Source organism: Haemaphysalis longicornis, unplaced genomic scaffold (genome assembly GCF_048455015.1).
Source record: "Haemaphysalis longicornis isolate Haplotype H1 unplaced genomic scaffold, Haemaphysalis longicornis Haplotype H1 scaffold_8, whole genome shotgun sequence".
NCBI lineage: Eukaryota > Metazoa > Arthropoda > Arachnida > Ixodida > Ixodidae > Haemaphysalis > Haemaphysalis longicornis.
In genome coordinates this window covers 159,055,481-159,069,051 of record NW_027526445.1, presented here as the reverse complement: position 1 = coordinate 159,069,051, position 13,571 = coordinate 159,055,481, and the positions used below count along the sequence as shown (strand labels likewise).

At 47.5% G+C, this 13,571-nt stretch overlaps 1 protein-coding gene across 1 annotated transcript in view; it reads right to left on the bottom strand.

Annotated features, from left to right (window-relative positions):
- The window catches only part of LOC144149854 (uncharacterized), a 59,405-nt gene extending 56,425 nt beyond the window's left edge, over positions 1–2,980 (bottom strand). The window contains exon 1 of the mRNA XM_077681565.1: positions 2,657–2,980. Coding sequence (XP_077537691.1) covers position 2,657 — 1 coding nt within the window. The 5' untranslated portion in view covers positions 2,658–2,980. The remainder of the gene's footprint in view (positions 1–2,656) is intronic.
- Positions 2,981–13,571: the final 10,591 nt, after the last annotated feature.

Here is a 13,571-nt window from a genome sequence, read left to right as displayed (position 1 = left end):
AACTAAAATTTAATGTCGCAGAAACAGATATAAGTCTGGGCACATGTCACTGTCTATAAATCTCACGGTCTCAGAAATAGCGTATTTGGGTAAAAACATCCAACGCAATATCTGGTACTAGAGTGTGAAATACGCCGACACAGTAAATACGATTCTTGCCGATAAATTAAATTTTAGTTTTGAGTGGCGCCTGTATGTTTATACCGCAGCCGTTCATTCGTGTCTTTCGTGCCTTTTTATTTTAATACCAACTCGAACATCTTTCCGTTTCCATGCAAATATTTACAATGTGCAGCATTAGTTGCACGCGCCCTCGCCGTGATTTGTTTACATTTAAGGGAATTCGCATGAAAATGGCCAAGTGTTTTTCGTCGTATTACCTACTGAGCCCATGCACCGTGGATCAGACAAAGTTAGTCCGCTGTGTTTCTTTACAAAATTATATTTTCCTTCGAATGTATTCGCACTCTGTTCTTGTAGACATTAATTCGTTCCTTAATTCGTACGCAGAGAGTTTAGTTAAGCGGCAGCATTGCTTCTTAATCCGCAGCTTCCCTAGTGTGCGTCTCGAAGTCCCTAGATCACGTAGTATAACTTTCATAGGCAGACTTCCTTTGTAAATAGCGGCTAATCGTAGCTGATACAGCGCGTTCACGTGCAGACAAGAACAATTTTGGCTGTCTCCACGCTATTTCGACCGTTTCTTTGGGCGTTACGTAAAGAAGCCATGCAGACAAAATAAAATTTTTGTTCATGGAAAAACCACTTTGTCCCGATAACAATGATTGCCATTTTATCGCAAACTTCAAACGAAAGATTGAGATATTAAGGAAAACGCACTCAGCAGTGGCTAGCTACTACGCAGCCGCATCCCGGAAATGTTTCTATGACGTCACAGAATCTTTAATGCGCGACTGGTGGCCGCCCACTAGACTGCCGACCAAAAGACCCGTTAACACACGATTAACCAAATTTTGAATGCTGGCCCTCATTGCGTAACGCTGTCCTTATGACGCTTCATTGCGTAACGCCTGTCCTTATGACGCTTCTTTATCGCTATAGTTGGTCTTTCGGTATTTCTCGATATTTTTGCGAGGTAATAACGTCCTTCGTGTCCGGAATGGGGTTGATTGAGTTGCCTAATAATTCGTTCAAACTGGGCGCAGTCGTATTTTGTCTTCGCGCGCGGCCCTTTAATTGCTCCCTTCAAGCTCTTTTTTTTTGACCGGTTTCTGGCAACCGAACCAAACTCGCGCTGTAAGAAGCTGTGCTGAAGCCGAATTTGCAGTCATCGCGGGGAGCTCAAGTTCTCATTCGGGGTGCTTCTCACTCAGGCGGCGGTAACGGGACATTGCGGTCCTTTGTACGCTGCTGTGCCTAGCGGTTTTGCTCCCAAGTAAAAGGCCTCACTGTTGCCGTAGCTGACCTTGTTACCATGTTAGCGTACCGTTATCGTTGTACCGTGACGCCATTGCACATGCGAACGTATTCCTTCTGTCGGTCGCGACAGTTTTACACCGTGGTCGCGACGGGAAATGGTTTAGCACACCATTCCCGGTATCTCTATTCTGGCGTACCGGCCACCGAAATGCAAGTAGCGACATCTAAATAATAAGTGTAAACGCAAACGGCAGAAACTCTGTTCCACAGAACTGTTCATTAGACACTGACAATAAAATATTTTCTTTTTCAGTACTTGCCGACATTTCCCATCGCGCTTTCAAAAGGAAACGATTTCGATGTTACCATCTAGTGGCCACACGTTTAACGCCAAATATCGTAAACCAGTAATGACGCCTTCAGTAATTGTCTCGGCATGAAATGAGTAAATTGCATGTTGTAAAGAAAACACAACTGCCTCCATTACCTCGCCTCGCACAATGCTTCAGGCTGGACGAAGCTTTGAACGAGTAGGGGCGGCTATTTTGCTTGGAATCGGTGAAAATCATGGTTTTCTTTTAAATCCTGTGCATCGCTTATCGAGAAGAACGTAAGAAAGAACTTCTATCACTTTTATCGGCTGAACCAAGCATCAAGCGCCGAGCGCACTGCATTGGCTGTAATCAAGACCAAAGTTCGGTGGCGGCGGTAAAACCTGCGCAGTAAGCTACCGTTCACGGTAACAACTCGCGCATGCGCAGTGGCATCACGGTGCAGTGGAAGCGGTACGGTAAACCCGGTAAGCTGGAGATATTTATAATTATAGAGTTTTAGCTCACCCTGTTACCAGGCCGCAATGGGCGGTCCTACCGTGTTTCCGTGAAGCGACCGGGACGCATTGGTTCGTGTGAGCCTTACGATGCGTGTTTTAGTAGCGTCAGCTCCGTAAGAAGGCTGATGTGTTGCCTGCTTTCGCGTGGCGCAATGTGTTGACCAAGGTGCACAGAAATTTTGTCCTGTGAACCGTTAGCAGCCGGACCGCCCAAGAAACCTCGTTTTTGAGTTTTTTCGTGACCGGACTGTGGGCACACTGTCCATGAAACAGGCCTCTGAGAAGGCCGATTCATGGTGAAACAGAGGCCGACGCTGTTTCTTTCGCGAACTTCAACTCGTTATTAGCTGCCGCTCGGGTACTTTCTAGGCGCCTCAGGTACCTGTAAAGAAAGTTCTCTGCTGCTTAATATTTACCTGTACTGGACATGGAACAAATGCTTACTCGTTATTTTCGGTATTGGGGTCGTGGTTGTCGTTGTCGTGGTTGTCGTGGTTGTCGTGGTTGTCGTCGTTGTCGTGGTTGTCGTTGTCGTGGTGGTCGTGGTTTTCGTGGTTGTCGTCGTGGTCGTGGTGGCCGGGGCTATCACGCTGTCCGGGCCTTTCGTGGTGGCCGGGGTTTTCGTACCTTTTTCTTGTTCATGCGGGGATGGTGAACTTGCAGGATGCGAGTCCCCTGTTTCTTGTTCATGCGGGGATGGTGAACTTGCAGGATGCGAGTCCCCTGGTTCTTGTTCATGCGGGGATGGTGAACTTGCAGGATGCGAGTCCGTAACTGCAAAAGGCATAGCGCATCACCCGACGTGAGAAAGGCGTGTTGCGGCTCTCGCATTGCTCGCACTCTGTAAGATTAAAGGTGGCGATGGTATTTATCTACCGTAAGATTCCTATTGCTCGTCCATCGCAAAATGCACCGAAGGATGCCGTCTCCTGTTAGTTTAAGCAGAAACTGTCATAACGTGGGTGAACGTTGTAAGGTATCGACGCAAAAAGCGTTTTTATTTAATCACGTGACACAAAAGAGAGGTTGGGGCCAGACATACGCGGTGTCTACTCCTTCTCGCGTTAATTTTTTTAAGCTCTTGTAAAGTCAACTATGTTATAATGAGCCTTAAAAGGGGTAGCGAACAACCAGTTTAACACGGAACACTAAAGAAAATTTGCTCCTTTGACAAAGCAATTGTACAGCCGGTAAAACGCTTGTCTATAACAGCGATTTCAACTTCAACCAGCTACATCCGAAAACTGCCGAAACATACTCGTTCCAAACATGTCGGAGGCAAAAGCGAAGGGCTAAGACTTCAGAATTCCACAGTAGTTTTATTCGAATTCCGCTCCGGCGGGGAAGGATAGGGTTGAGAGTACGAACGCTGTGTTATAGACGAGCCTTTTACCGGCTGTACCTAATTGTGAACTGTGAGTGTAACGAACGGAACATGGGAGTTTCACATAAAACTTGAATTCACAGCGCAAACAAGGAACGAGGACGATAGGGAGAGCACGACACACAGGCGATGACTAACTGAAGTTTATTGCTGTGACGTCTGGTATAAATACAGCAGAAATCAAGGCAACAAATAAATCGACACAACAAAAAATTTAACAAATCCGCCACGACATTACTACCACCATGTGCTTACACCCGCTCTAGACGGTGATTTCTTTTGCTGATAGCGCAACAGAAGGGACGCTTAGTGATGTCTTGGCGGATTTGTTATATTTTATTTTCAGGTGTTATGTGTCGATCTATTTGTTGCCTTTATTTCTGTTGTATTAATACCAGACGTCACCGCAATAAACTTCAGTTGCTAGTCAGCGCCTGTGTGTCGTGCTCTCCCTATCGTCCTCTTTTCTTGTTTGCGCTGTGAATTCAAGATTATAAAACACCAACTCGCCCAAGCATCAACTTTACCATTCATATAAAAGCCACGAGAGGGAACATAGTTATAAAATCCGCTTTCGTTGATGTATAATGTACGATACGCACTGACAATGTAGGAAGTTTGAACATTCCAAGGTAATTTTACGGAGTTCCTTCGCACAGCAGCTTGACAGTACGGTGGCGCGATCTTGTGGCCCCAAGTGGAAACCAATGGCTGGAGAGCCGCCGAGAGCGATGGTGCTGGTGCTAATTGAAACACAACGTTTGGCGACGTCCCATACCAACTGCAGGGCTTTCAATTGCAGAAATGAGAATATGAACTGTGTGCAACAAGCACTGTTTCAAGACCAGCGGGCGTGCTCGATTAACTGACTAGATAAGGTAAAGTAAAAGGTTGTTTAGTACACCTGCCTCGAAACATCTGGTGCCCATAGCTCGGGTACAGATTGGCTTTGATTTAGTTTTTTATACATGTTGCGAAGGGAGCTCAATGGCCACCATCTAAGTGCCGAATATCTTAATTGCGCACTTTGTGATCTCTGAGTCGCATCTGCACCCCAAGCGCGAAGCATTTTCCTACCGTTTTCAGCTAGAGAGCTGATGGCACGAGCTCGCGCTATCACATGCGAGGATCTCTTTTGTGTCTGTTGGCCAACAGTCTCTCCGTTTCTCCGCGTTTGAGCATCGTTCACCCTTCTGATATGAATGAAACTTTATGACGCCAAATGGCCTTTTCAAATTGCCCGCTTGTAATGTGCGTTTTTTTTTTACGTGCCTTTTTTTACCAGTCGAGGATTCCTATCTTCCTCAGCACCCACCAGATTCTTCACCCGGGAGCGTCATACATACATCAGCATGTGCGCACACACGGGGGTGGGCGGCAGTCAACAATAAATGAGGAGGTACGGGAGATATTGTGGAGATTAAAGAATAGGTTTCTTTTTTGGATGGCTTAGCAAATCTGTCCCCGCAATCACGTGCAGTAGTGGACGGCGCCATAGGACCTCGCAGCGTTCCTCTCCAAAGCTTGGGAGTGGGCTAGTTGGTGTTTTAACCTCTGGAAGTGCAGAGGTGCGCTGCCTGACACGAAAACGTAGAACAGGGTGAATAACACAAAAAAACGACAAGGTGAGGCGCAAACTATCAACTTTTTATTATCATGTGAAGGGTAGCGGCTATATGTGATGGACACGAAAAACACACGAAAAAATAACAATAAAACACAACACGCGACATTATATCTATTCCTCGCTTAGGAAACCTATTTCCTCGCTTAGGAAACCTGCGCATAAAACTATGTTTATGCCCAGCAAGGCGGGATCACGATTGGTTCATGCATAGCTCCGGTGTTAGCAGACATTTGGCAAAAGGGGATGTGAATCTTCTCGAGGACTTGGCACCACTTGGTGTAACAAGGTGTTTCCGCTGCGTTGACGACTTTTTAGTATGCATGCCTTCACGAACAAACCTCGACAGTGCCATCCCTAAAATTATGGAGCAGTTCAGCCGGTTGCATGTGTGGCTACATTTTACACACGAAAAGCCAGAAAACCAGTGCCTGCAATTTTTTGGCCTGTTTCTAAAAGAAGAAGAATTTCACACATGTTGGGCCTACCGCACGAGAGGGGAGAAGGACCTGCTGCCTTATCCCTCTTCCCAAACCAAACTGATAAAGCGTGGAATTGCAACTTCCTGCATCACGCAGGCAGTCGCGAAATCGTGCTCGCACACCGTAATGGACAGCCTAGACCGGCAATGCGCAAGGCCGAAAAAGGGTGGTTACCCTACCCATGTCCTTGTACGTGTTGCAGAGAAAGTGCTGAAGAATGTGAAAAACGCGAAAAGCCCAGAGAAGAACAAGGAAAGACCTAAGATTCGACCAGTTGTCATGAACTATATTCATGGGGTTTCGCACCGGCTAAAAATTCCCCGCATTTCCCCGAGGGGAAGAATGTGAAAGTGCGAATGCACGAGTTGAATTTGCGCGGTTCGGTAATGTTCGCGAAAGAGAGATCACACACACACACAACTACAAAGAAAGAAAGATGCATTTATTCACAGACACCTATTTGTGTTGTCGTTGTACTTGATTGCTAGAGCGGATCTCAGCTTTGAAATTTCGTGTCAGTACTCCTTTAAGCGGGTGCATTAGCCCTTCTCACGCCCGATTCCTGGCCAATCCCCCACGTGGGTATGTGCTATGTCAGCGGCCAGGCAGCGCGCGCCCATCTCCCCCCGTTGCCAAGGAAGACGAGGAGATTCCTGGCCAATCCCCCACGTGGGTATGTTATGCGGACATCGCCGGTGGACGCAGGTTCAGGGTCGCTTAAGAAGTGCATTCGCACTTAAAAAAGTGGGCGCCAAACATAATACCCCGGTGGTATTTTCTGCCCCGTTGAAACTAAAGGGACTGTGCAAGGCTGCAAATCAGACGACAAAAAAAAAGGTTTCGAATGTGGCACACGGCACAGGCGCCACTTCGTCAACTGCGCAGAGGGTATTGTATACAAGATCCTCCTCTCCTGTGGTAGGTCTTACGTGGGGCAATCAGGCCGCTGTCTCAACGACAGATTGCGGGAACATCAGAATGCTTGCGCGCAACTGGCGGTAAATAGAAATTTGGCCGCGCATGTTAAGAGTTGCGATAAGAGTTGTTCGCCCGATTTTGAGGGGACAACCATCTTGTTCCGCTCCAAAGACAAGATTACCCGCGAGATCTACGAAGCACATGCAATGTTGTCAGGAGTGGAGGGAGATTGCGTTAGCGCCCCTTCATTCCGGCTTTCGAGGCGTGAAATAGATTTCCTAAGCGAGGAATAGATATCATGTCACGTGTTGCGTTTTATTGTTATTTTTTCGTGGGGTTTTTTAATGTCCGTCATATATAACCGCCCCCCTCCACATGATAATAAACAGTTGATAGTTTGCGCCTCACCTTGTCTGTTTTTGTGTTATTCACCCTGTTCTACGTTTTCGTGTCAGGCAGCGCACCTCTGCACTTCAAGATGTTACTCTCCAGCTTGGCTTGGCTAACCGCGTGGCTTGTTTTCACTCTTGAAGCCAACACCAGCCAAACAGGGTAACATTCTTTAAAGTGAGGCTGTATATATCCGATCCCCCCAGTTCTCGCTCCCGTATGAACGAAAACTCGTCGCGTGGCAAGAGAACTCGAGGAGTTGTGTTCAGCGTACGACAAATTTCGTGATAAAAGAAAAACTCATTGGCCCTGCATGTTTCGATGTCTTGAATTGCACAAAAAAAATACCGTACCAGCAATGTATTTGTGCTTAGAGGTTAAACCGGCTTCATTGATATCGGTGTAAGCTTGGTGGTTTTAAGCTATATTTCCCACATTGCGTGTTGCGCAGTGAAGCATGACCACTTATGGAGGGATTACGGTTAAAGGCCAACGTTATATTATACTCCGGTCTTGTCCTGTATGCTGCTAACAACGCCCGGCGCCTACTCCCTGCCTCATCAGTAATTTTATGCGTGCATTTGCAGGAGGGGGTCGTCGTGCACCCGCAGGCAGGCTTCACGCGCTCGTCGTTGAAATACCCCTCCTGCTGTGGGTCAGAGTGGACGCCTCACGGCCTGATGCGGCCTGACTGCTATCCTACGTTGTCAAGCGATTTTGATTGGAAGGTTACCAGACACTTCGATGCCTACATTTCGGGAGAAAGCAGACAATCGACAGACCTATGTTTGTCTGGTAGAGTGGAAGTGCGGTCCTTTTTAAGGTTCATTCAGTTAGTTATCCAGAGAGTATGATCATTCGCAAATACATAAACAAACGTGTTTTGTTTCCTGCACTCCTTGCACTGCGCCCACTTTCGGTAGTCATCCTTCTTCACAGAGTAGGAGGGCGCAGATTCTTTAACATCGGAGCTATTCCAAGGCTGGCCCTGAATCTTGTCGCGCTCTGTATGGAGTACGTTTCTCCGCCGTGCTAGAACCGGTTCCCAGTACAGAAAAAACTCACAAACATACTACGAGAGATGGAGCCTTCATATTTTGATATTAGAGTGCGTATATAGCCGCTTAAAAATGTCTTTCCAGCAACGTATTTGTGTTTGGAGGTAAAGCTGAGCTCCAGGGAGCGGTCCTTGTAAGCTGGATTTCCCGCACTCGTTGCGCAAAGCAAAACAACGCATCTACGGAGGAAGTATCATTTCAAGAACTGGCTATAACTTTTGTGTTAACAATAATATCGGTAAACAAATCGTATCACAATAAGCCACTAAGGTGACTCTACCATCACGTGACTTTTATTTACTTGTAATTATTCATATGATAGTGAAGTTGTAAACGTAACACAAATACTTTCTGCTGTGAATACGTGGTAACCTCCGGAGGGAGTAAAAAACGGTAGTAGCCGCTGTTTTACCGGAACTACACAAAAACATATTATATGGCATTCAGCCAAGACTACTCTGACACACTAGACACAAGGAAAACGCCGAAGCTCAACGGTGTTTTCGTAATCGCAACCAACATCTCCGCTGGTTCAGCAGACTTCGCGTCGGTTGAACTTGGTTTAGTTGCTTTTTGTTGTTCGTAATCCATGAAGCTTTTAAATAATCCCTGACAATATTTTTAACGGTACACTTTTCTATTCAAATAACTACTTTCAACATTCTTTCAGAAAATTGTCTATTTTTTCCTTTTTTTTGCAATTGCAGGCAGCTTTTGAGCTTGTTGGTTCGCCAAACTCGTAGAAACATCCCATCGATGGTGCGCTCGCGCTCCATCGGTGCGCTCGCCAAAGCCCGGCTCGCCTTAGAGTCCCTGTGTACAGCTACCCTAGGGGAGCAGAGTTGCGCGTCCATCCGCCATCTTGAGTTCCAGGTCGTGCGGGAATGCCACCCGTCCCGCATGTAGGAGCTGAGGCCTGGCCGCCGCGCAAGCGGCAGCGGCGAGGAGGAGTGGCAAAGAGCGGCGCCGGAAAAAACCGTTGCACGATACAGTCAAACCCGATTATAACGAACCCGGATAGAGCGAATTATGATTACATCGAACAGAAACAAATCAGTTACGAAAATACACGCGAAACATTCCTTATAACGAATTTCACGTCGAACCTAGGATTGCCGCCGAAACGCATGGTCTCACAGCGGTAACTGAGATGGTGATTGGTGTGTCGGCTTTGTGGCGCAGTGGTTAGAGCACCATGTACATTGCGTTCCGCCCGCAGGGTCGAGGGGAAGATGGTGATTGGCCGCCGTTGAGACGTTGAACCTCACAAGGAGCGACGTGACGCCGGACACTTTCCGTAACTGAAGCAGAATGGAAATGTGGGCTAGTTGAAAGTGGCTCATGACTGCAACTCCGCACGACAAAACGGGACCGTAGAATTCCTTCGGGGATTTCCCTAGTGTCGTCGACGACCAGGTTGCGTGGCGCAGACACCGATGTCATGGCAGCTGCTGTTGAAAGCACCAAAGAGGCAGTGGATGTCGCGGGGGAAAACCGTCCGCCGCTTATTGACGCGCTTTCGGCAGTGGATATGCTCCGCCATTATTGCTTCGATATTGAAGGACAGGGACTGGAATGCTGTGCTACTTGACGCCGCCAAAACGAAGGTGAACACAAGAATCACCTCTTTTCTGCGAAGTAGGCAGTTGAGGCGGAAAGTAGTCTTATTAATACAATATATTATTTTGTGTATGGTAACGACATACTCAATTGTGTTGGTTTCCGCATGCGGGGATAAAGAGAGAGAGGGGGGGGGGGGGCTGTCCCGCGTATTGCGAACTCGTAACAAAAAACTCGTTATCGGCGGGTTTCATAAAATCGAACTATTGGATATATCAAACTAATCGCGGCGCAGTTCGCTATAACCGGGTTTGAGTGTAGTCGGCTGCTTATCAGCTGAGCGGCCGCCGCTGCCGCCGCTTCCGCAACCGCCGATTCTCAGTTGAGCAGAACTGACTGAATACGGGGTCTTGTGCACAGCACTGAAAGCGGGCTTTCCTGTCGAACTGGAACCCGTGGCATGTGGCGATCAGCCGCGCAACTCTTCTGTTACGCGATATACAGGAACTCTAGCTCACCTAGACGCACAACGCCAGATTTCCCTCTGGTGTGAAAATCTATGAAGCCTATTTTTCTGTCCAAACTAACAGCGACGCCAGCCACGTTTTCGCAAAATGTACAAAATCTTGTTTTTATTTAAATGCTTAGTGCCATTTAGAATTTTCTGGCCTGCCATTGCTTTATTCTTTAATTGATTCTCATAATAATAGAGTGGCCTTTTACAAAATTACGGTTTTCATTTGTTGACGTGTCGGCTACGATATTTTCGTCTGCGGTAGTCGCCGCAGCGCCGTTCCAATTCTTGTTGCTGTGGTCGTCTTATGAGACCGCTCCGCAGCTGTCTAATTGTAACGCACCCTGAGTGCTTCCAGCTGTCCCGACGTAACTGGCGTGTTGATAGCGGGCAATTAAGTCGAAGTTCGTTGTTCTCTAATGATTTGCGGAATACGTCCACATTTTTCGTCGTATTGTGGGGCACTGCGCTTGTTAAAGTCATACGCCATAGTTTGTGAACGAGGACCGTGACAGGGCTGTTCGCGCCGTGTTTACACTACACCTGTTTCGGTGTCATGATTTTCTTTGAGAAGGAGGTGCGACACTTTTCTTGGCCTATTGCTCGGACGTCATATCGCCAACCAGTGAGAGCTCGTTTTGAAAGGAATGTCGCGTTTTGTTTGGTATGACCATTGAACGTACGGAAGGCAAGGCTACCTGTCATACATTACATCGGGCAGGCCCGTTCAACGAAACATTTATCCGTCCGCACGTCACGGTATCACTATTCTGATGGCCATCGATTATTACCAGATTAAGCGGCGGATGACACATAGCCCTTACAAGGTTGTGCATAGAGATTCAGAATAGAACATTCATGATTACAATGACCCGTTGTCATGATATACCTCGTACCTACGAGAAAGAAGCCTTACGTTTTTCGAGTTTCGCTAGTTCGAATTTCGTTCGTTTCGAGCTTCTTTTGGAAATCTGTGCGCCTATGCTTAAGCGACTTTTTGTTGTGTTTAAAATGGAGTTTTGCGCCACCTCCCATCACCCTCCCCCCATCCTCCCCGTAAACTTTGACCGACGTTCATTCAATGATCAACTACAGCCCGCAAAGAGTAGGGCAGAAGAAAGGCACCCAGGACGAACGCTGTCGTCGTCGCAGGGTTCGGCCTGTGTGCCTTTCTTTTGTCACGTGCGTCTTCCAGTATGTGATATATGCTGATGACACCAGCTTATTTCTTTCGGGTATTGATGCTAACCCTTCAGTACTTAAGGCTGATCGTCTGCTGTATAAATTACATGAATGGTCCCTGAAAAATGCGCTGAATATTAACTCACTGAAAACCAAAGCAATATTTTTTAGGGCTTAAGACGTAAAGTACAACATCGTTGATCACCTCAGACTTAGGAATGATGTAATTGAAATAGTTCACGTTGTTAAAATCTTAGGAGTACGGTTCAACGATATCATGCTCTAGGACAGCCATTTTGAGAAAATTCAAACAAGCCTTGCGGGTGTCGTACGTATTCTTCGTAAGGTGCAATGAATGGTGCCATCAAAAACTAAACTTGTGATTTACCATGCACTATTTCAGTCACATCTCAACTACTGTCATTTATTTTGGGGGACCAGAACCGCCAAAAATATGCACAAACTTTTTTGTATTACAGAAACAGGCCTTACGGGCAATTGCTCGTGCTCCACCCTTATCTTCCAGTGCCTTGTTTTCTAAATACCGCGTTATGAGCGTAAATCACCTTTAAGACTTTCGCCTTCTTCAACTATTCAAAGCTCCAATGCAAAACAATGTTACTTATCGGTCTGACAGCGCTAGCTTACACGAGAACTTAATTTCACGCACACCATGAACACTGGCACATAAAACCTGCTCGCACAAATAACGGTTTCAAGATTCCATAGTACACTTTGCCTCTAGCGCTAAGCAAATGTGATTTCTACGATGTATCCTTTCGCTCTACGGTACCCTCCGGAATATGTTTTTATGTTTTTACAATACTAATGAAGTCCTGATTTGATGTATTTGTCTTGAACAACAATTTTATTGCATTGCATTTTCGTTCTTTTTGTTGTTTGCTTGCTTCTTGTTTGCTTGCGTTTTTTTTTTCTTTTTTTTTTTTGTCCTGCCTCGTTCCTGCTGATTGTGTTGTGGGGGTTGGGAGCTCCGTCAAGCCGCGAGTACAGCGGCTTTTTTTCCAGCCTCCTCAGCTATTGTACTTGACTGGAATAAAGACTTCAACTTCAACTCCCTTCTGTTTTTCCCCGCGCTGTGGGTGACCATGGATTGCCAACTCGCCCCATCCTGCACTCTGCGACATCTCTACCCATATAGGGGGCTCGGCGTACGATGCCGCGAAGTGAACTAAGCAGGTCGATGATGCTGATCGCAATGGAAAATATTCACTCCGTATCTGCTTGCCGCGTGCCTGGAGGAAGAGGATATTCTTCTGACAGTCGTGCCCCGAAAGTATCCCCCCCCCCCCCCCTTTTCCTTCCTCACCCTCCTCACTCACAGTGAAGGTTTGTGCCACTCCATCTTCCCCTGTTCGCGCTTCCCGCGCGCAATCTGCTATGACAACGCGCCTCTTTTGGTTTGTTCTGTCACGCCTGGAGCAGCCCTTCCCGACCTCCGCGAGCCCCGCGAAAACCCCTATGCGGTATCGCCGCTAGGAAGCCACTGAGAAATGGCGTGAGTGCGACGTACACCGGCGGTGCCTTTATCGCGAGGAGCCGATACGCATCACCCGTCCCCACATCTTTAAAGGGACACTCAAGGCTGAATGACATGTTTGAACTGAAAGATCACACGTTTCGTGCCTCTCCCGGCTTTTGTTCGACGAGCAACGATGCGTTATTTGCTGAGAATTAAGTAAATAAAGCTGGAATTTCTCCCTCCCATTTCCCTCATTTTTTCGGGACGTGGCCATTGCGCCACAAAGCACTCCTGAGCGAGGCGCCGGTGAGGAGTAGGCGCTTTCACACTGACAGCGGTAGCTTCTACGTTTGCAAGCCTGGACGACGCCGACAACGCTTCTCTGGCCGAGGTGGCTGACCTGGAGTGGTATTTGTCCCCGACGGAACGAGATATGATTTTTGACACGTCAGTGATGCTCATGGCAGCAACACCGCATCAACCGCTGCCCTGCAGGCCACACACCTGCGAGGTCACGCGTGAAACGGGTACGGCGCGCGAGCCTTTTCGATGCCGCTCAAGCGAGCCCCCGCGCTGGCGCCTCCCCAGCGTGGTGAACCGTGCGTCAGTGAAGTTCGATCACTGCGACCGTGCTCTCCGTTTGAGCAGTCGATCTCGATAAGCCGACAGTCGTTTTGTACGCTCCTTGAATAAACTGCCGGCCACGTATTACGGCCTCCGAACATTACAGTAGTCCTGCCCGGCTCTCCCGGGCCTAAACGTAGAGC